Consider the following 24,402-nt stretch of genomic DNA (forward strand, 5'->3'; position numbering starts at 1 on the left):
CCTTCCTGAGCCCCTGACAGGAGCGCTAGGCTCCGTGCCGGCCCGACAACGCTCCAGGCGCGTGCGCAGCAAGAGAGCCGCCGTTTTAAACGGCCCGTTTTGGCGCGCTTTCATTTCCAGGCCTCTATTCTTGCCACGCAGCCTCCCTTGAACAGCGGATCGCCGCGGAGGGCCGCCTTAAGCCCGGAGACTCGGAGGTGGGGTGCTCACACTGTCTCTTGCCTCCTTCTTCCAGCGGCCGCAGGGAACCCGGGCTTCAAACCCCCGCCTACCTGCCTTCAGCACGGATCCGCAGGCGCTAGGCCGATCCTCTCAGCCAGCTCCAGCCTCCCTCTCCTCTCTTCAGCCGGCTAGGCTCTGAGCCTTAAAGGCCCAGCGTGTGGATCAGGTTCTGGCCTACCCCAGGCCTGGTCTACTGCCATTGCCAGAATGGAGCAACAGCTTAGTACTATCAGCATGGAAGAGAGGCAAGGGGAAAAGACCGGTCCCACTCCCAGTAAGCGTAGCAGGCCCAATCCATCAGGCAAGGGAGTTGGGGGGGGTATTTCCCCAAGGGAGAAGCAACCTAAGGTAGGCCCGGCCTCCAAGGCTGAGGAAAAAATGGCTCTGCGCCGTCAGAAGGCCCTGGAGAAACAGTTCCAGAGGGCCCAGGCCGCACAGTGCAAGATTTCTATGGAGCCATCCCCCATCGAGACCGGGGGGGGTCTCCAGGGGTGAATCCCAGCAGGGGAATCCCCTCTAGGCCCAGGCAGTGAGGATTTTGGGTTCCCCCAACCCTCAAGGGCTTCCTTGGGATCCCCTACCCATTCCATGGCTATGGATTCCCTAGCAGACATGGATTCAGGAGCTGAGGAGGAATCCTTAGCTCCATCTGAATTGGAGCCCCCTCCCCCGCAGGGTCAGGAGTCCATCCTATCCAGGGCCATGGAGGAGGTGGTAGCTCGGGCCATATCCAAAGGCATCTCAGATGGCATGGTACAGCTGGCAGCCCAGTTGCCCTCTGTGGCGCACAAGCCAGCCCCAGTCAGGCCAAGATCCCCAAGGCTTCTGAAGCTAGGGCACCCTCTCCTGCCCCCGGGCCTTAGTGAGGTGTCAGATCAGGAGGAGCCTGAGGTAGAGAAGTTCCGGTCCTATCGGAGGATGAGGAACCTGCACTGAACAGGCCACGGGCTCAGCCCTATTCAATCTGGCCATGTTTAAGCCCCTCCTTAGAAGGCAGGGCTGCAGGCCCCCAGATGGGTCTCCCAGCTCCCGCAGCAAAGCCTATATCTGATCCGGTCAGTTGTAGTCATAGGGCCCCAGGACCCCGGCGCAGGCCTTTTTAATGAGGTTCCTCCGCCTTTGGACCTCGTGCCGGCACCCCAGTTATTTTTGGACATCATCCACGACAATGGGTGCAGCCGGGGACTCTAGCCACTCCCAGTGGGAGAGAGGAAGCTATTCACCATGGAGGCTCCCTGGAGGAGCTCCTCAAGGTTCCTCAGGTGGATGATCCAATTATGGCTCTCACATCCCCCACTTCCCTTCCAGCCGAGTTATTGGAAGGCCTCAAGGCAGAGGACAAGAGGGCGGAATCCGCGGCTCTTAAGATGCACCAGGCCACCGCCTGGGCCACGCGCGCTTCCGCCAGCTCCTCTTATTTTGGCAGGGCAGCCCTCTTCTGGCTCCGCAAACTGCGGGCTGGCCTCCCGGCAGGCAACTCCAACTAGGCAGGACATCACCAAGATCATAGCCGCCGTGGAGTATTCTGCTGATGCGTCCCTGGCCGCCACCAAATTTTCATCCAGGGCGCTGGCCTCGAATGTCACCTCGAGGCGCCTGCTGTGGCTCCGCCACTGGCAGGCTGATGTTAAAGCGAATGGAAGGTGGCTTCCGCCCCTTCAAGGGAGGTAAGCTGTTTGGAGAGGCCCTAGATCCATTCCCGAGAATAAGGATAAGCGCAAGGTGCTCCCCGGTCACAAAAAAGCACGAACGGAAAGGTCAGCCCTTTCGCAAAAATTCCTTTTGGAATAGCGAGCCTCCACTTCCACTGCCGGTCCTAGTCGAGCCTACGGCGCCTCACAGGATCGCGCCAGGATAGACCCTCCTTTAGAGACAGAGGAAGCAGCAGGGTTTCCGCAAACCCTTCCGGGGAGGCTATTCCAACAGGCCCTTTAGAAAGTCAAAGTGACTGTCACAGGGCTCCCCCCATAGGCGGCCGGCTCCAGCTCTATGCCGCCCAGTGGGAGGAGACGACGACGGACAGTTGGGTCAGGAACACGGTCTGCCAGGGCTGACCCTGGAGTTCCTGTCCTTCCCCCCGAGAACCTTCCTCCGTTGTCCTATCCCCAGGTCTGCCCACAAGTTACAACTGATGAGGGCGGAGATACAACACCTTTTAGAGATAGCAGCCATAGAGGTGGACCCCAGAGGGCAAGAAGGCAGGGGTTTTATTCGATCCTCTTCCTGGTCCCCAAGTCATCGGGGGGGGGGTGAGGGCGATCCTGGACCTCAAGAAGCTGAACAAGCATCTGGCATACAAGCGCTTCAAGATGCAGTCCCTCCAGACTATCCTGGGCTGCGTCAGACCAGGCGATCTGCTGACATCGATCGACCTGAAGGAGGCATATCTGCACGTTCCGATCCACCCGGCGCACTGCCAGTTCCTGAGGTTCCAGTTTACCCATCACCTTTACCAGTACAGGGCCCTTCCCTTCGGGCTCTCGTCGGCCCCGCGGACCTTCACCAAGCTGCTGGCAGCTGTAGCTGCATGACTCCGGTCTCTGCCCGTCAGATTGGAATGCTACCTGGATGACATACTTATCCACTCGTCGTCCAGGGGGCAAGCCCAAACATACCTGGCCACCACCATCAAGGCCCTGCAGCTTCACGGGTTCTCAGTCAACCTCACCAAGAGCCATCTGAACCCGACCTGCAGGATCCAGCACCTCGGAACGACCATCGATTCCGAAACCTGCCAAGTCTTCCTCACTCAAGAGCGAGTCGACAGTATCTGGACCCTGGTGAGGAGCATCCGCTCGACCGGGTCAGACTCGATCCTCTCTATCACAACTGATGGGGAAGCTGGTGTCTTGTATCACGGTGGTCCCTTGGGCGCGGCTGCACACGCGAGAACTGCAATGGTTCCTGCTCCCTCTCCAAAGGAAGAAGGCCAGCAACTCCAAACGGGTGGTACGGGTCCACCGAAGGTCCTCCGCTCCCTCCGGTGGTGGCAGACGGAAGACCTCCTCAAAGGCACACGCTTCAGGGAGCCAAAGAGGCTGATAATCACCACAGACGCCAGCCTCTTCGGCTGGGGTGCTCATCTGGGAACAGCGGTCGTGCAGGGCAGGTGGCTGGAGCTCTGGGCCGCAAGACTCGCCCTGCGCCACTTCCTCGACCAGGTCAGAGGCCGCAATGTACTGATTCTGACGGACAACATCGCCGCCAAATCCTACATCAACCACCAGGGCGGCACGTGGTCTCTGGTGCTGATGTCGGAAGCAGAGACTCTGGGTTGCTGGGCGGAGAGTCATCTGGCATCAATACGAGCAGACCACATCTCCGGCGTGGACAACGTGACAGCGGACTGGCTCAGCAGAACAACCATCCAGAACTCGGAATGGCATCTGCACCCGAGACTGTTTTACCAGCTGTCTCAGAAGTTCGGCCACCCGGTTGTCGACCTGTTTGCCTCGCCGGCCAACGCCCAACTTCCAAGGTACTTCACCCGGTTCCATTGCCCATGGGCGGAGGGCACGGACGCTTTAAGATCCCGCTGGCACCCAGGTCGGCTGTACGCCTTCCCTCCGCTCCCTCTGATACCACATGTCATTCGGAAGATTCTGGAGGAAGCTGCGGAGGTGCTCCTAGTCGCTCCTCACTGGCCGAGGAGGACTTGGTTTGCCGACCTGGTCAGTCTGTCGATGTCCCGGCCGTGGCGCATACCTCAGGAGCAAATCTCCCTCAGCCAGGGGGTCGTCCAAAATCCAGAGCCCCAGTGGCTGCAGTTGGCCGTCTGGCACTTGAGGGGGACCTCCTGAGGCTTCATTGCTTCTCCGACAGAGTCATTCAGACGATCCAGGCCTCCAGACGACCGTCCACCGTCAGAATCTACGAGGCTACGTGGATGGCCTTCTCCAGTTGGTGCCTCAACCATCACCTTGTGGCATCCTCCGCGACCATTCCGCAAGTCCTGGAATTTCTTCAGGACGGTTTGGAGAAAGGGCTGGCACCAAACACTCTCCGTAGACAGGTGGCCGCCCTGAGCACCATCCTGTCTTCTGACTCTCAGCTACCGATTTCACGGCATCCTCAGGTAAAGGGGTTCCAACCTTTGCCCGCCCACCATTCACAGGTACCCTACCTGGGACTTGACTGTTGTTCTGCAGGAATTGACCGCATCTCCCTTTGAACCGTTGTGGACGGTGGGCCTACGCCACCTTACGATAAAGACCACCTTCCTCATCGCCATCACCTCCGCCCGCAGAATTTCGGAGTTGGCCGCCTTGTCTTTCAGAGGCAACCTTTGCATTTTCCACTCCGACAGAGTCATATTGAGACTGGACCCTGCCTTTGTCCCAAAGATTAACACCATCTTCCACAGAGTGCAGGAAGTGATACTCCCTGACTTTTGCCCTCATCCCAAGCACCAGAGGGAAGTCACTTGGCACAAATTGGATGTACGGAGGGCGGTGCGTATTTACATCAAGCGAACGGCTCCTTTCTGTAAATCGGAGGCCTTATTTGTGTCATTCCAGCCGGCCTCCATGGGGAAGAAAGTCACGTCCTCTACCATCGGACGCTGGCTCAGAGCGTGCATCAAGTTGTCTTACGAGATTCAGGCCAGACCGGTTCCCTCGCACATAACAGCACACTCTATGAGGAGCGCTGCGACTTCAGCCACCTGGGCTACGCAAGCGCCAATTGAAGAAACCTGCTGTGCTGCGACGTGGTCTGGTCCGTCTCCATTTATACGCAACTATAGACTGGACACTTTCACCTCCGCTGAGGCGTCCTTTGGGAGGAGAGTTCTACAGAGGGTCGTGGCAAGCACCGCGGCCCCGGACATTTCTTCTTCCCTCCCAACTTCGACATAGCTTTGGCATGTCCCGAGCTTGGACACTCCAAGCAGCGCCTAGGAGAAAGACCATTGGCTTACCTGAATGGTCGTTCTCGAGGCACTGTGGAGTGTCCAAACCCACCCTTAAGATGGGGCCACGAGGTGTGTTCTTAGCACCTTCGTGTCTTGGACTTGGACTTGGACTAGTTCAGTCATGGACTATTGATCTCCTTCATTTTTTAAAACTGAGCCTCTGGAGCAACCAGGAGGCGGAGCTACAACAAAGTTTCAAACTCAGTTCCTTGGGCAGCAAGCTGAAGTTAACCCGAGCTTGGACACTCTGCAGCGCCTCGAGAACGACCATTCAGGTAAGCCAATGGTCTTTCCGAAGGAATTGGACGGTTCGTTTTGAACCCAAGCTGTCCCGGAGAGACAGTGAAAGGTAGGAGGAGATCCAGTGACCCCAGAGACGTTCGCAAAGTCTCTGGGGGCTTGGAATTTAACCTCCTTTGCCAGTGACTTCTGGATTAGCCGTAGGCTAACTGAAACTGCAGATAGCTCCAAAGAATGGTGAAAGTTTTCCAGCTGGTAAGGTGATTTTATTATTCAGAGAAAGACAGTCCGCATAAAAATTTAAGCTAATTGAAACCAAAGAACGGAAGAATCTAGCGGCGATTTCGATCTCTTTATTGGTTTATGGACGATGGTTACCCTATTTTTTAAATGTTTTAAATGCTATTTACATGGACAAAGGAAAGATTACTCCAACATCTCCGCTGATCCTCTGTAAGTGGGATGTAAACCAATTCACTATAATTTGGCTTCTTACAACTTGACACTTTTATTGCTTGGCTGGTTTGGTCTAAGATCAGATAAGACTGTACAGCTCCCAGCTTGTTTTTACTTGCAAATACCTTAGAGTTTCCAAAGGAAAAATACTAACTGCGTACAAATATGGCGTCTATTCAAGTCTCTATTCAAATGATTTCTTCCGCACTACAAAAATTATCTGCCACATATGATAGATTTGAGAGAAAACTGGATTATTTGCTGTTTCTAACATCAAAATATGAAGAAAAAAATGAGAATGTTGAATGTTTGAATGTTCTTGAAATACAAACGAAGGATGTTAGAGATGAAGATTTTCAACTTGCTGATATTCCGGGCAACTGGTTTACCTCTGAGGGAGAAAAAGATGGAATGTCTGAAGGGGGGGCAGCCACACAGAAGATTTACTTCGAAAGACAGAGCGTAGGAGGAATGAGAAGCATTAAAGAATTTATACTTTATGAAATATCATCTGCAAAACTTTTGATACCACCACTGAGAATTAAAGACAAGCTGAAAAAGGAAACAAACGGAAGACGGCAGCATTATATGAGAGGCACCATAAGCAAAAAGGTGCAAAGATTTTTTTGTATGGACTTGCTCATAAAGACGTTTGGAGAACTTGACCCACGAATGGCAACAGGATTAAGGAGGTTTTGTTACTGGAGAGACACAGGCTGATAGATGGAAGAATACAATTCAAAACTAGCTAAACCTAATTAAATTCATTTGTAATAGATATAGTTGAATAATAATTGATAATGATAGTAATGTATAATGTGGAGTTGATATAAATAATAATTGGATATGAGAAGGGAAGGTTAGAAATATTTTTGGACCATATATAAGGTTATTAATCACATAATTATTACTATTAAAAATAAAACAAAACTATATACAGTTAAATCTTAACTAATATGGGGAAAATGCTATGATATACAATATAGTTACATAAAGAAAGGAGAATGATAAAAACTATATACATGGAGGATGGAATTTTTGGTATTAAATATTATGGATGTTTAGCTAAAACAGGATATGAGGATTTGATGTTAATGGAGGATTTTATAAATAAGTAAATGAAATGCTAGCATGTGGTTATGGATTAAATCTTTGGCATAGTTAAGGATGAAGGATGTTTAAACAACTGTAGTCAACTAAAAGTGGAGGTATGATGATGTTAATATGGTAAACATTTGAATTAAGATATTTGAATTAATATGAATTAATGGAAGAGATGCACAAAAACATGTTGTAACCAGCTGATATACTTTTTTATAACATATACTTGTGTTTTTTGTTTTGTTTTTTGTTTCTTTTTCTCTGCCTTGTCTTTTGTTTTTTGTTTTTTTTGTGTGTGTTTGATTTTTTTTCCCCACTGTTGTGGGCATGTGTTGTTTATGTAACAAAAAATAAAAAATAAAATTATTACTAAAAAGAGATTTACAGTTACAGGAAGTTGCTAAAAGAAAGTATTTTGTAGAATAGAATGATAAATTATTATAACCAATTTGTTCTTCAGTTTAGTTTATATGATCCAGTGAACAGCATGCAGGAGTATCAGATTGCAAGTTTCTTTAATTAGGACGCACTCTGGGTGGATCTGATATTTTTATTGGTTACAAATTTTAAACGAAAAGTGCAAAAATTAAAAGCGAAAGAGCAATTAAAACATGAGCTATGACATAGAATTCAGTAGCATTTATTGGCAACTGTTTAATCTTCTTTATGTAGACTTCTGTGAAATGTTGATAGATCTCAGAATCTCTTCAAAACATGTCACTGGAACATATTTATTATTGCTTATTTGAAAATGACGTTTAAGAAAATTTACTATGAGTATGGAATATCATTACATAAAATTGTTACATACATAGGGAGTAATCATATGACCAACACGTAATTAAGTGATTAAGTAAATCCATTTCTTTGTCCTTCAGGTTTTTGGAACATGATCTTAATCCCAAAGATAGTGGTTTGGGCATTAATTATTTTTAGTTACCTACAGCTAAACTTTGTTTTGTTTTTGTAATCTCTTTAAAGAGAATATAAATATAACTGCATTATGCATTTTCATTATTTAATAATTTTTATTGATAGGAATTGTATGCTGATTAATTGTACATTGTTTAAAATTGCAGGAGTTTCCTAGGGCTGAATAATAAATAATTCTTATCAATTTGAGCATCTTTCTTCTTTTTGTAGCTTATGTAAATAGGGCTTTATAGTTTATGTTCTAGGATTGCTGTAAAATAATACAGTACATGTTCTATTGTAAACCAAGCAGCATAACTAGGCAATTCTCACTTGAGCGGGACAAGCAATTCTGCTGCTAAGCAGAATAGGAAATCATGTGACTATGCTTTCAGACTGAAAAAGAAAAAAAACTATAAACTCAATTTCACACCTTTGGTTTTTGTTTGCCTCCTAACCACTCCCCTGCTCTTTGAAATGCTCAAGTGCCATCTTGTACACTTCAAAAGTAATTTGATCACATTGGAAGCCCAGGGCTGGGAATCACAGGTATACTATTCAAACAGCTTACTCTCTTGAAATCTCTTCGTCTCCAATCTCTCCATTCTGCAATGAGAAAAAGGAGGGAGAAAAACAAGTGATTTCTGTAGGCAAATTTTTTGCCTCCTTTTAGCCCACCACCTCTGAGAATTGAGAGATTAGATGGGAAGGGATTGCAAGGGAGTAAGTTTTTTCTCTTCTACACATTGAAAGTAATGTGATTGCATCAGCAGTTCCAGGCTGGGAGTCATAGGTGCATTACACCAACATCTCACCTCTAAAGATAGTTTCAGCATCTGATTTCTAAAGAAAATATTGAATTGAACTGTATTTTATATTTTTCTATCAATAGTTACTGCAGAAGTGTGGTTCATATTTGAAATTCGTCATTTTCACACAGGGAGGCAAAGGTATACAGGTAGTCCTTGACTTATGATCACAATTGAGCCCAACGTTTTTGTTGCTAAGTGAGACATTTGTTAATTTTGCCCCATTTTATGACCTTTCTTGCTGCAGTTGTTAAGTGAATCACTGCAGCTGTCAAGTTAGTAACAGTTATGTGAATCTGGCTTTGTCATTGACTTTGTCAGAAGATCACAAAAAATAATCACATGACTCTGGGACACTGTGACTGTCATAAATACAAGTCAATTGCCAAGTATCTGACCATAGGGATGTTGCAACGATTGTACGTTTGAAAAATAGTCATAAGTCACTTTTTTAGTGCCCTTGTAACTTCAAATGATGACTAAATGAACTGTTGTAAGTCGAGGACTACTTGTATAAAATCACTAAACTTTGCATTGAGATTCGAGTATCAAATGACAGGAATATTACTCATATATGTAAATAAAATTGTTTCAGTGAACATATTTTTCAAATTTACACCATCACTCCCATTGTAAGATTATAATACTTTACATATCTGTTTTAACTTTTATAAAAATCTGAAGTCAGAATTAATCAACCCCCAATTTGGAGAACTTCCTATCAATGAGAATAAAGCATATTACTATTTATTTATTCTTTTCATCTTTTTCTAGGTAGATATATACCAGTCAGTGACCATAAATAAATGGACTAAATTATGTTATAGCCTGCCTTTCTATTCTAGCAAATACTGATCTGGACCATCTAAGAAAGAAGACAGCTGGAATGGAATGGAATAGGAGTAAATACTGCTGTTTTCTAGAGAGAAGAGAGAAAATGGGAGAAAGTTAGTTCAGTTGGCTGGGTGGGTTGGAAGAGGGAATTACAATGTTGTTTGTTATTTTGTTATAAAATCAGTTAGGCTTTTATAACAATGAGTATTTTTAAATACTGTAATACTTGAGAATATATTACATTTCTGGTGACACCTGTGAAAAGGATTTCTATGCATATACACAGCCAGAGCTAGAGGAAGACTTATACAACATATACTCTGCAAAGTGTCCTTTCTAATACTTTGAGAACACTTCAAATCTTCAAACATCATTTATCTACATTGCTTCTATATAGATTTTTACTTCTCTCCAGACCAGACTCATAACACCTGCACATATAAGTGGAATTTAAGAATATATTATGGAATATCTCTGTTGTATTAATAAACATATCCTGATATCAAACACTTCTATTAAATAGTTAAGTAACATTAAATCAAAGCTAGAAGAGGACATTATCTCTACAAGCACATATGGACAGCCACCTCTGGAAGAACCTTCTGTGGGATGTGGCTACTTTAGCTCTTCACAGAGGCTACCTTCCTTGTGTCAACACATTCTACAAATACTTGGTTTAAATTGTTAGCCCAGTCCTATTGTGTCTACTATCTGAAGTACTTTCATTTCCTTATGGACCATTTACCTATTTTTCTTCTCTTAATACTTTTCTTTTTTCTCTACTGAGCACTCTGGTTTATTCTCAAAGTATTAGATAAAGGTTTCTCCTGTTTAGCTGTATCCAACTCTAGGAAGTAATGCTCATATCGGTTTTTTAGCAAGGCTCATTTCCATGGTCATGTGGCCAGCATGACTATATTCTAAAGGCACACAGAACACTGTTATCTCCCTACCAAATTGGTACCTATTTATCTACTTGTATTTGCATGCTTTCAAACTGCAGGTAGACAGGAGCTGTGGCAAGTAATGGGAGTTCACCCTATTGTGTGCCACTCAGGTCTTGAACCCAGGATGTCACCTTTGCAGCTGCATACGTTCAGTGTCTTTAATTGCTGACCCATCACATCCCCATCTCTAAATATTAAACAATTCACTAATTTGTAAATCATGTACTTTGGTACCAGTGGTGGGTTCAGAGCCCGTTCCGGCGTCACCCACATGGACGCATGCAGCACGCGCATGCAGGAGGCAGGCGTATGTGTTGTAGCTGCCAGCAACGCTTCTGCAAGCCTCCGCGATGCTCCAGCTGCTCAGCGGAGTGTCATGCAGGCACTGTACACGCTATGCGCATGCGCGGAAGCACCGAAGGCTTTAAAGGACAGGTAAGGAGCTCAGGCGGGCGGGTGGGCCCTCCAGAGCACCATACCAGAACGGTACCCGGTGCTCCGGGCAGGCTCCTATATGCTTGTACCGGGGCATACCACCTGCAACCCACCACTGCTTGATGCATTAAACACTGGTAATGAATACCTTTTGAGTTTTTGATAACAGGTGCAAAAGTGGAGGAAGGGGAAGCTGAGGCTTGCTATTTATTGCTCTTAAATAAAATACAACAATGATTTTCACTTGTATTTTGAACATCATCAATAAATATTTCTTATTAATTAAAGCTTGAAGTGGATATCAGTTCAGAAAACAATTCTATAGAATTGAAAACAGCCTGTCTTTCTGATTTCTATGTGGACAAACTTAGATGTTTGATTTCTGTACTTCAAATTTTCTCAAACTGCTGTTAAGTTGGAATCTGTTGATAGAATAATTAAACACTCTCTGTACATCGTATGTCCATATAGTAGAATATGAGAAGCATTTTACAGAGATTGTGGTGAGTAATAAATATTCATTTTTTATGAGGTAAGTGCATGAACTTCAAATGAGGAAATCTTTGTGGTTATGATCACTTGTAAGCATGATTTTTTTCTATTTCTTTTTTTGCAGGTGAAAAAAACGTGCCCAGATTTAGATGTTTCAGAATCTCAGAATTCCAGGTATTTGACACATTTGAGTGATAATCAGCTATTAAATTATTTATAAAACTAATAATTAAAGCCAAAAATAATGAAAATAAGAGGGTGGATTATTATCAAAAATTAAAAATGCTGAACATTTATTCCATGATTTGGACTATACATACATATACTGTATATGCCAAGATTAAAACTAGGGCAAAATATGGATTATGATTTATAACATCTGTTTCTGTCTTTTACATGAAATAAAAATGGAACAGATATCAATAAAAATTACATATAATACATTTCAGTGTTTGTTGTGTTTGTCTCTATTTTTGCAATACAATAAGACTATTACCTGCCTGTTAGAAACTGAGTTGTGCAATCAGTGGGCGAGTAAGCAAAATGTCATCTGCACATGTGTAGGTTGTAGATTGAGCACGAAATAATCCTTCCCTTTTTCGTGGAAAAATTGCCTTCCACAAAACTGACACTTGATGCCAGAAAGTTTGGAGATTGCTGCTATATACATTTCAAATGAAAATTTGTTGTACAGTAGAGCAAAGTATTATATAAAGTCAATAATAAACCTTAAACTAGAGTGACACTAAGAGCGTGCTATGGTGGAGAATATATGCCTGGAACATGATAATTCTTTCATAAACAGGGCTTAAGAAAATATTATACATAAAGTGAAATGTCAGCATAAAATGGATGTTGGAGATGCTTTCCCTTGCAGAATCTCTGAGGATTTTTTATATGGGTTTCAATCCTTAATTTATTTAACTGACTTTATTGTGTATTGGTTTTGGACTTGAGAGTATTAGAATAAGTGCAGATGGAATATGTTTTTATAGTAGGGAAGTAATTAGGTTGGGTGGGAACATTGTCAGGAGAATTCTTGGAGCGACATGAGTGTATCAGCAAATTCTTTGTCTTAGCTTTTCTTTTACAAGAAATATGCAAGCTGTTATTTGTGGCCTACATAATTATCTGAAGGAATTTACTGATATAAAAACACATCTAGGGAAAGAATGAGTCCAGTATATACCTGCTATGAACAAAAAGAGAATATTTAATTTGCAGTTTAGTGAAGGGGGAAAGGGAATAATAATGAATTATTAATGTTATCTTTTTGTAAGTTAGTAATTTTCATTAGATTGCCTACATTATTTTAATATATATTTTTCAAATTCAAGGAGACATTTACTTAAATGATGATTTAAATAAGGACTTGAAACTTGAAAATATTTTTATGTTATCATTAAATAAATTGTATATATGTACTTTGAAACATCAAATAAATTTCATTTAGATTATGAAGATACACAGCATGAAAATGATTTCTTTAAAATTGATGCTTCAATATTACTTGTGTAGTCTGGGACTGCAGATCTTTCTTCACTAATTTTAAATCAAATTATAGTATCTTCCTATGGTCACCCGGTTTGTGATGACTTTTCCCCCCAATAATTCATCCAAATAAATGAAAGTATTTGCTGTGATTGCCAAAGAATAAATGGGGCTCTTCAGAGTGACTTTGTTTTTAATCAGAAGCTCTCTCCTTGAACTTGTTTTTCAAGTTGCTATTGGATAAGACATTATTGATGTATGATCTCATAATCATGCCCTGCTAGGAAAAGTATCATTATAGTTTATTCCATTTAAACTATTTTCATAGCTATCATATAAACCTATAAGAAAACCTACATTTACAAAAAACTGAGCATATCTAGCCATAATATTTTAATATTATTATATATGGCTTACTACAAGGACAATATATTCCTGAAATATCTATGATAACTAGTCTTCCTACAAAGAAATACAGATCCATCCAGTCTCATTTTGCATTGTGCTTGGTTCTGTTATATAATATTCTGTGTGTGGGGGGGGGGTACTGCAATTTATATATTTTTATTTTTTAGTAACTTCAGTTCTTACTAATATTTGTTTGACAAAATCAGTGGGCTTCACCTAGAAGAGTTACATCTTCCTTATTGCACATTGTTTTCATTTATACTACGACTCGAATTAGCTTGATTCACTAAAATGTTAAAATGTAATGTTAATTATTAGATGAAGTCATAGGAGAGCAAAGTCCAAGTCCATTCTTACCCATCCACAGTCATGTGAAATGTACATCTGATATAAAGCTCCCCTCCCTTTTTTTAAATAGATATAATCAATATGTTGCTTTTATTTCATTTTTAACAGCATAAAAGTGATATAATTCAACAAAAAATCTCCCAAAAATTGTTTTTTGTCATTTATTCATCAAAACTTAACAGATATGCCATTTTCACTTAAGGCTGGCAGTGATCAGTTAAAATCCTGGGGAAAAATAGATACTTTATTGAAAAGTCACAGCTTAAGTTCTAAACCTTTGAATTTGAAAACAATTAATTGTTGAAACAATTAATTGTTGACGTCTTGAGATTGTGTGTGTGTGTGGTAAAAATAAAATAAAGTTCCCTTTAGGAACTCTCAAAGTAATGGACTTAGTAATTTCAATAATACACAATATCTATAAAAATGATATTTAGCATATTCAAATCACAATATAATTAATCCTAAAATTGCTCTTCCCATTGCTTTGTAAGTACAGGTAGTCCTCAACTTACAACAGTACCTTAGTGACATTCATAATTACAAAGGCACTGAAAAAAGTGATTTATGATCATTTTTCACATTTACAATTAATGTAGCAGCTTTAGGTCAAGTGATCAAATTCAGATGCTTGGTAACTGACTCATTGATGACAGTTGCAGTGTGTTGGGGTCATGTAATCAACTTCATATAACCTTCTGACAAGCAACATCAATGGGGAAAGACAGATTCAACTTAACAACCGGTTGCTAACTTAACAGCTGCAGTGATTCGCTTACAACTGGCAAGAAATGTTGCAAAATGGGGAACAAACTCACTTAACAACTGTCTCAATTAGCAACAGAAATTTGGGGCTCATTGTGGTTGTAGGTTGAAGATACATGTATATTACAGAACATAGGCACAGTGATGGGTTTGCAGGTGGTACGTCCCAGTATGGGGTACTGTTTCCAGTACGGTGCTCCAGAGGGCCCACCCGAGCTCCTTAACCTGTATTTGAGCTCTTCAGCCCTTCCATTCACGGAGCATACGGCGCCTTTGCGATGCTCCGCTGAGTAGCTGAATGTTGCGGAGGTGTCGTAGAGGTAAGGATGCATGTCCGTGTGCGCGCATGCTACACGTGCATGTGTGGATGCCGGACCCTGTGCACTGTACCAGTTGCACCGGGATCTGGAACTCATCACTGATGGGCACATAAAAGTACATAAGCACATATTTCCACGAAGGTCTTATGTTCTTAAGGGAAACCTGTAAATTATACTTTTTATATCTGTAACCATCTGTTATTATATTCACTTCTTAGCATATCAATTGATGGCCAAAAATTTCTGAGCAAGTTTCAGGGTCAAGAAATTAGAAAATATCCAATAGCTCTTATGAGAAAATTAAGCGAAGCATGTATTTTTGATTTGTAGCAACATGGTATAGCGCCGAGGTGGCGCAGTAGTTAAATGCAGTACTGCAGGCTACTTCAGCTGACTGCAGTTCTGCAGTTTGGCTGTTCAAATCTCACCGGCTCAGGGTTGACTCAGCCTTCATCCTTCCGCAGTGGGTAAAATGAGGACTCGGATTGTTGTTGGGGGCAATATGCTGACTCTGTAAACCGCTTAGAGAGGGCTGAAAGCCCTATGAAGCGGTATATAAGTCTAACGGCTATTGCTATTTCCTCTCTCTCATGTTTACTATCTCAATGCAATTACTAATTGTGTTGTTCTTATTCTAAGGTTTATCATTTGCACTATGAATATTTAAACATTAAACTGTCAGGAGAGAGTTGTCTGAGCTTGGTTGTTTCTTACAAACATTTCATTACCTAAATTAGGTAATTTCATCAGTGCTAGACCTAAAGCTGCCATGTTATAAATTTGTCTGACCATTAAAGATAAGTGGGGATAAGTTCTTTTGAAGTCATCTATACATTCAGAAGGCTGTTTATCAAAAAGGGGTAAATGTGTTCTTCTGCATTGCTCCAAGGGTAAGAAAGCTATATGCCTTATATAAAATCTGTTAAAAGATGATACCAGACTATTTCTTTGACTAGCATAGAGTAGCCACATCTCTCCTTCCACAACGCTTTAAAAGAATAGTTGACTCTTGGCAGCAAGCTATACTGTGAAAGCAAGCTTAGGTTACAGAAATTTCAGCAACTGGATTACTTTCGTTTAAATCCAATTATCTTTCAGCTTCTTATGTCAGAGATTTCTTCAATTTCTTTCTCATGCTCTTCTCTGAACTTGCAAACTGGCTGCCCTTTTATAAGGCAATTAAAGAAAAGGCAAATGTCGTTAACATTACTCTATTTTTGTAATTCCAGAGCAAAAAGAATAGATGGAGTTTTAATTCATAGTATAGGCTCTCTATCACCAAAATGTTGGAAAATTTAGCCAGGGAATGATTTTAAAATCAGTTTTACTCTTGCCCATAGAGGAAAAATATTTTCTTCTTCTCAACTGGATAATAAATGAAGATAATTTCATTTTAATTAAACTCTCTGAGGAGTTCAGCAACTTAAAGTACAGAAGAAAGATAAAAGCCAATCACTTTAAGATCATAATTGTCTTTTTGCACATATAATTATCCTTTTTTTTCTTTTTAAACATTATTTTCTTGGCCATTTTGATATATACTTACTTAATATGGTAAAATTCTTTCTTTTGTAACCGATCTAAGAAATAGTCGGCAAAAGGAACTGTGGTGTTCTTTGCTAATATCTCTGATAAAAAGGTGAAGAAGTGGGTGATGTTAAGATTAAGCAGAATCATCACAATGGCTGAAGTAGTCAAAATGTGTCCGGTTTATTCTGAGCTCAAGACAAAAAGTATGCAGGAGATGACCAGACTGAACCTAAGGGAGGTCATACGTCTTGAGTCCCCTCGCATTCACAAGGGATCTAACTCCAGCCCACCTTGAATTCCATTGACTCTTACCTACCACCAATTTGCTTTTACCATTAGTAGTTCAGATTATTGCAGAACGTTTAAGCTTGTGAAGGATCAGATGATGGAATGTATGCACAGATGAGGCCCTGGGGATCAGAGGAAGGGTCATATGTGGCGATAAGATCCAGGGATGGAATGGACATGAGAGTGAGGAATATGAATTCTGATAAAACATTTTCTATTGTCCTTATTTCTTTGCCTTGACAATTAAGAACTTTGCTTCTTTCTTGTCTCTCATTGAAGAGGGAGGGGGAGTCACGGGGGAGCTGCCTCAGATAAAACTGTTTCTTTTTTTATTCTGCTGTACAATAGGAAAGAGGGGGGGGGGGGCTGCACATTAACAACGAGACAAAAGTTAGCACCTTAAAACCACTAGCCAGAGTATTAGGAACAAGAATAAGTCGCTTATAAGAAAAACCCCAAAACCCACATAGAGGTGGCACACTTTGCAAGATACCCATGACCTGGGGGGTGAAAAACAAGTGACATGAAATCCAAATAACCAATCAGTATTATCTGTTATGCATGCATTATTAGGGAAAGGGCAAAGGTTGAATGTGACCATCCCTTGACTATAAAAACTGCTGTAAGATTCTAGTCTTGGCCCTTGGTTAGCTTTTCAAACCAAGGTCCTTATATCTTGGTACCAAAATAAAGTACAATTCTATATCACACCTTGTGTCTGGTGACTTATCAGCTTCGACACCAAGCAAGATCCCAGTTTGGGGACAACACTTGCAATAAACCTTTATATTCGTTTGAACTGCCTGGATTTCCTGGTTTCCTTGCACTTGACAAGTATGTCCTATTTTGTGCCTATCCTTGCTTGTCTCTAATAGTCATGTGACTACGTTGTGGGACAATAGGATTTTATTTTTAGGAACATCTGAATGCTTTGATTGAAATGGATTATAACATAGTTTATAAACATCATCAGAGAAGTAAATGTGAATTCTGCTGGTTCAGTTGAACCTGCCAGCTACTTTTATTTATATAGGTGGGTCAATTCATTAATGGAACTGATGTGCATGATCCTTTAAGTCAGAGAATGATGTGTGTGGGTGTGGGTGTTTGTAGATATCTGAAAATGCTAATGATCTGCAAGCTCTAGTATTCAAAGTCAAGGAGCATAGGGAAATTTGGACTAAAATTAAATATAAAGATCAGACTAATGTCAACTTATTCATCCATAACTTTAACAATACGGAGGTAACTTCTGCCTTTTAGGATCCATTATCATCTATAAAAGAAACCAGCAGTCAAGAAATATATCACAAACTAGAAGTACGTAGGGTGGCAGTGAAGGCCTTGGAAAAAATATTGAGATACTGGACAGGTCACTATCTACAAAGCTCAGTATTGTGCAGGTATTAACTATTTTTTCCCTGACACAATATGAAAGTGAAGGTTGGACATTGAAGAAGCAGAATAAAAAGAGTACTAATGTTTCTGAAGTTTGGTGTTGGGCAAGATTTTTAAGAATATTATAGATAGCCAAGAAAACAAATCAACCTAGAGTTGTCATCTGAGGTACAAATGACCAGGCTCAAATAATGATATATTATGAAAACACCCAATTCCCTTGAGAAATCTGTGATGTTGGGAAAGGTGAAAGGAAGAGAGGGAAAAGATGACAATAATAACAAAGTGGATGGATTTAATTATAGTAGCAACGGATCCACATTGAAAGACATTGAAGAGTCTTAAATGGCCGCTGAGAGTCATTACCAGTGTGATGGTGGTGTGTGTGGGTTGTGTGTGTGTGTGTGAGAGAGAGAGAGTATCATTAGCTGTAAGAATGCTTTCCTTTAAAGAATCTGGTTTATAGACAGAAGTGGCATGCTAAAATATTTTTCTCCAGCTGATAATGTTACGTGGATAGAATGTCTATTTGGAAAAGATAGTCATATGTAGCCTGGTTACATTAGTATTGGCATTGCTATACTATAGAAAAATGTATTTGGACACTATTTATTATTGAAAACTCAGTTGTCTGAGAATTTAGATATGAATCTATCTTATACTGGATAATGAAAAAAAATGAATTTCTGTCTGTTTTATTAGTATTCTAGTTTTCTTGTGTGTAAAGAAATAAAATTCACTATTAATGCCAAATCATATCTTGTTTTAAAATTGCAAATAATTTATCAAAGAAAAATATAGTGCACAAGGAGTATATACAATTTTTAACTCTTAATATATTTAAATACAGATGTTTTATTAGCTGCATGCTTGCTCAGAATGCCATTATGTGACTGTTCTTGTGGGCTGAAAGGTTTTTATTAATTTATCCTTCCCTTGGCATAAGGCGTGCACAGTATTTTATGAGCTGAGAGACTTGTTGTTCAGTGATAATCATTCTACAACATGTAGAAGATACTAGGATGAGAGTTAAAAGACCGTTGGCTTACCTGAATGGTCGTTCTCTGGGCGCTGCGGGAGAATCCAAGCATGGGTTAACACAGTCTATCTGCCCTAGGACTGAGTATCTTTTTTCTTTGACCACGCCTCCCCTTGCCTCTAATATCTCAGTTTAAAAACAAAGAACACTCCGTTAAGGACCGCCTCACAGATCCTTGATATCACCTTGAAGGTAAATCCTGACTCTGGGTGGGTTGGGACTCTCCCGCAGCTCCCAGAGAACGACCGTTCAGGTAAGCCAATGGTCTTTCTCCTAGATGCTGCTTGGAGAGTCCAAGCATGGGACATACCCAATCTATGATGTTCTCTGTCATCAGTGATCTGGAGTGCGTGATGCCTTCTTTGTTGATGTGGGCATTTATTGCTACTTTGTTGGTGAGCAACAGAACGTGCCAGCCCGCAACCTGAGGGGAGAAGTGACGCAGAGCAAGCCGTGCTGCCCGGAGCTCCAGCCAGTTGATGCTGTGGGAAGACTCCCTCTGGCCCACAGTCCCTGGGCCAGATGGCCCTGGCAATGCGCTCCCCACCCTTGTAGGCTGGCGTTGGTGGTTACAATGACCCTTTCAGGTTCTTTGAACAGACACCCTCTCTTCACTGCTTTCGACCTCCACCAGGTTAGAGCACGAGTCACCTTTGGAGGAACACGGATGCGCCTGTGCTAAATGCTGTCCTTCGCTCTTTGCATGGGCAGGAGGAACCATTGTAGTTCCCTGGCATGGAGACGAGCCCAGGGAACCACCTTCAGGCATGAGATCATGACTCCCAGTAGTTGGGATAACTGGACAATCTGCACTGATCTGGATGCACTGCAAATTTGCACTTTGTCCCTGAGAGTCCTCAGGCGCTCCGGGAACAGGAAAACCTGGCAAGAGTTCGAGTCCAGAATAACGCCCAGGTGTTGTATGCGTGTGGTCAGCTCCAGGTGGCTCTTCTTCAGGTTTACCGAAAAAACCGTGCTGTTGGAGAGTCCTGATGGTAGTCTGGACGTCTCGCCGCGCCTGGGCCTAGCTGGAGGAGTGAATAATGATGTCGTCGAGATAGCACTCCAGGTGGATGGACGGTTATGGAGGTGAGCTGCCACTACGGCCAGCAGCTTCGTAAATATCCTGCGTGCAGAGGAAAGTCCGAAGGGAAGAGCATGGCATTGATAGTGCTCCCCCTCAAAGAAGAACCTCAGGAACTTCCTGTGATTCGCATGTATGGGCACGTGGAGGTAAGCCTCCTTCAGATCTATTGAGGTAAGGAGGTCCCCCCGCCTCACGCAATCAAGATGGAATGGAGGGATTGCATTTTGAACTGCCTATATGCCAGATGGAGGTTCAGGGGCTTCAGATCCGGAATGGCCCTCCACTCACCCACCCGGACGCCTTGGGCACCAGAAATAAGATGGAGTAGAACCCCTGTTTCTGCTGCTCCCTGGGTACTGGTTCTATAGCCCTTATTTGTATGAGATGACGGATTTCCACCTGCATGAGTGGCTCCTGGGTGAGGGGCAACGGATGAAGGTCCGTTGGGGAAATGATAGGAACTCCAGCTGGAGTCCCGTCCTGACTGTGCTTAAGACCCACTTGTCTGTTGTTATTTCCCCCCACTTGTTGGCGTAGTATTGTAGCTGACCCCCTATAGGGGGATCCCTGTGGTGGTCACTTCCCACGATGGAAGTTCTGGTAGTTGGATCCGCATGAAAGGTCTTTGAAAGGAGTGTTGGTGTTGTTGTCTACCACGCGACCCGAAGGAACCCATGACATGACCTCTATCACCCTGCTGGGAATAGGGTCTGTTATAGGATGAAGAGGTGGAAGGCTGGGCACTGTCCTGCGACCGAAATGGCTGCCTCCGAAAGGAGCCAGATCCCTTGAGATCAGATTTTTTGAGAGTTGCAGGTAAGATCTTTCTCTTATCTTTTGTCTCAATAGTGAACTTGTCTAACGCCTCCCCAACAGGAGACCCCCCTTGAAGGGGGCAGAGACCAGCTTCCACTTGGCCTTCATTTCCGCCTACCAATGGCGGAGCCAGAGCAAGCGTCGAGAGGTCACGTTGGAAGCCAGCACCCTGGACACAAATTTTGCTGCGTTCAGGGAAGCATCAGCAGAGTATTCGACTGCCGTGATGATTTTAGTTAGGTTGTGTCTCCACTGAGATCTCCGGGAGGGAGGCTTGGCTCTCAGCTGCCTCAACCAGAGGAGCGAGGAACGGATGAAAAATGATGCAAAAGTGGATGCCCTAATAGCCCAGGCAGCCGCCTGGTGAGTCTTAAGACACGCCTTCTCTGATTTTTTGTCTTCTGCCTTGAGACCTTCCAAGAAGTCCGCCAGCAGGTTGGAGTTAGAGGTCAAGGAGACCACTGGAGCGTCCACTTCTGGAAGCTTCAGGGCCTCTTCCATCCTATTCTCTACAGCATATAGGGTCTTATTCACCCACTGGGGTTTGTCAGGATCTCAGGCTGAATCCACTGCCTCTGAACTACATCTAAGAAGAGGTCCGGGACCGGAATAGACTCCTGGGCCGAGGGCGGTTCTTTGAACAAGCCCTCTTTATGGTCCTTAGTGATGAAAGTCCCTGCAGTCGAGCCCTTGGGGGTAACACCCAGCTCAGTGGCAGCCTTCACCTTATGAAGGATGGACTTGAAGAGGGAGGGCTTCCTGTGAATGCTGGCTTATCTGGAGCAAGATCTTCGTCCTCCAACAGCTCGAAGTCCTATACCTCCCCTTCCTCCAGGGCAGTCTCCTCCGTAGCAATGGAACTGCCAGGGAAGGCCGGATCCTGATCCTCAACTTGCTTGGGAGTAGGCTTGGCTTTGGGAGCCACAGCCTCCTTGCTACCCTTCTGCCTTATGCCTTTCGCGATCCCTTGGGAGATAGCTAAAGTTATTATCTCCTGCATCTCAGGAGAGAGGCCTGATTTCTTACTCCTCCTGTGGGCCCTGCTGAAGGCTCTTCAGCCTCTGCTGCCCCCAGAATGAGATCCCTCCTCAGCGGGAGGAATACCCTGGAAAGGGTCCAGCCTCCTCTCTCAGGGAAGAGCTGGGAGAATCAGGGTAGCTCCAGGATGCCTCAGGGGATGAATCCCTGGAAATACTGCCAACAGATGAGGGAAACCGGCTCTCCTGAGGTGAGACAGGTTCTCTATCCCCCCTCTGGCCTGGGGTTGGCTCAGGGATCTCTATACGTTCCGGGGATGGATCTTGTCCCCGTGGCCTGGGCGATCCCATACCCGTCTTGTGCTGTTTGGCACTGTCACTCCTGTCACTAGCCCCTGGGGCCCCTGCTGGGCCTTTGCTAGAAGAACCCTTGCCCCCTTTTGCCCCTTTGGTTGGAAGCTCCACCCTGCTCTGCTTAGCTGAAGGCCCTGATTGTGCTCCCTGGGCCTCAGAACCTCCATCTGGCATGGTGGCTCAGTAGCGGTGGTTACCCAGAAGGAGTCAATGGGTTGTTAATGGGCCCGAGCTGGCTGGCTGTGAGTGCCCGCAGATCTAAGGGGGGAGAGGGAAGCCCAGGAGACAATACCCTTCCTCCAGCCGCCCTCCACTGCTGACAGATGCTTCATGGGAGGGCCTTGCTGGCGACCCAGGCAAGGCCCTGGCCTCCTGGCGGCGATCCACTGCTGAGAGAGGCTGCTGCTTGTTGGAGACAGTTCCCACCAAAGAAAGTGCGCAAAGGACAGTTTAAAATGGCCACTGCAACTGTCAGAATGAGGGGGGAAATGGCGCACATCGCCGGAGCTCCCCAGCCGCAACCGGCGGGACGAAGAGGAAGGTGCCCACACTCGCCGGAGCTACTCAGAGGCTCGGCTCGTGCCACGTAGGTTTCCTAGCGCTGGGGGGTGCAATAGAACTCCGCGATCTCCTTGTCATCCCCCCTCCCTTCGCCGGCTTCCATCAGGCGAAGGAGTCATGTCTTGCCGCGCTTGAGTTTAGCGCTGGGCAGCTACCTCAGCAATCTCTCAACCTTAATAAGGGACAGGATTGCAGAGTCTCAATCTTTTTCCTGGTGGTCAGAGGATGGCAATTCAAAGCTTATACACTCTTAATCAAAATGGGAAGTCCAGTCTATCTGCCCTAAGGCCAAGGAACTCCCCAAATTAAGTCCTCTTGGGTGGACTGAGTTTTTAAACTGAGATATTAGAGGCAAAGGGGAGGTGTGGTCAAAGAAAAAAGATACTCAGTCCTAGGGCAGATAGACTGTGTTAACCCATGCTTGGATTCTCCAAGCAGCGCCTAGGAGAATTTTAATTTTCAGGTGTAGAGTATATTGTGAATACCTTCGAAATATTGTCTCTTTCCATTACATGAAAAATAGCAGTTCAACCTTTGAAGAAACAATTTACAACTGCATATAGCTCTGAGGCTTCAAACTATGCACCCCTGTTCTACAGCCAGAAGGGGGTGGTAAAAATAAGGGAATCATTGAAAATCACAGGTCTACTTCCACAGCTGAGACTCAGCATGCAATGGTGATAAAGTCAATTTGTGTATTTTGAAGCCATTTTGGTTGTCCCAGATTTGTTAAAACTTAAGACAACCTTCATATTAAATTGTCACTTTGCTTCAAAAATAGCTTATATGTGAGATCAAATTTGTATGTACGGTATGTCCCATCTCCAGCAGTAACCTTCAAGAATGGACGGAACTATGGAGGCGGGGCTGATGTTGCTACAACACGACATGCAGTCTTGGTGCTCCAGGATTGCTGTCAATATCTCTACTTCTGGACAGTCCTTTTTGGACCTAAACCATTCCCTAGAGACGGTGATAGAGAAGGGCATATCCTGCTGATCTCAGAGACATTGCAAAGCCCCTGATTGATCCAGGAGAAGCTCTTTTTTCTGGCTACAAGAGAAGCAGCCATTGAGGCTGCACAAGATTGGGACAGCCACCTGCAATGGAAGCAGAGCAGGAGAGAGAGTGTGTCAAAATTGGTGAGATAAATTTTACTATTAGAGAACAACCCAAAAAGATTTTGAGTAAATTTAAAAATTGAAGACAGAAAAGATTAAGCGGCAGATTAAGCCTGTATTAAAATTAGAGTGTTATCTTTCTTTCCTTAACTTCGTTTTCTTTTTTGGATGGAATTCTTACAAATGCCTCTTACTTTTTAAATTGGACTGGTCTTTTTTCCCCTTCTTCTATTTTTCCTCACTTTTTGTACCTGTGGAGTAAGAATCTCTTTCTTTTTGCAACTTTTGGGTGGATTTTACCTTTAAACATTTTTTTCTCTCAAGTCCGGAACAAAGAGAAGGGTAAAAGCAGAAGAAAAAGAAGTAACACTGCCACTTAGAGGCTGGTGGCTTGGAAACGCTAATTCCTATGAACACTTGACTTATATTTATATCTCAAAGTCCTTGACTTTGTTTATTGAAAGGAACAGTGAGAAGAGCACGATTTGTTTTATACAGATGCTCTTGTGGAGTATTATCAATAGATGGACTGGAGTAAA

At 43.6% G+C, this 24,402-nt stretch overlaps 1 protein-coding gene across 1 annotated transcript in view; it reads left to right on the forward strand.

Annotated features, from left to right (window-relative positions):
• EYA4 (EYA transcriptional coactivator and phosphatase 4) overlaps nucleotides 1-24,402 on the forward strand; it is a 122,498-nt gene that overhangs the window by 33,332 nt on the left and 64,764 nt on the right. The window contains 1 exon segment of the mRNA XM_032216984.1: nucleotides 11,485-11,534. Coding sequence (XP_032072875.1) covers nucleotides 11,485-11,534 — 50 coding nt within the window.

This window comes from Thamnophis elegans, chromosome 4 (genome assembly GCF_009769535.1).
Source record: "Thamnophis elegans isolate rThaEle1 chromosome 4, rThaEle1.pri, whole genome shotgun sequence".
Taxonomy (NCBI): domain Eukaryota; kingdom Metazoa; phylum Chordata; class Lepidosauria; order Squamata; family Colubridae; genus Thamnophis; species Thamnophis elegans.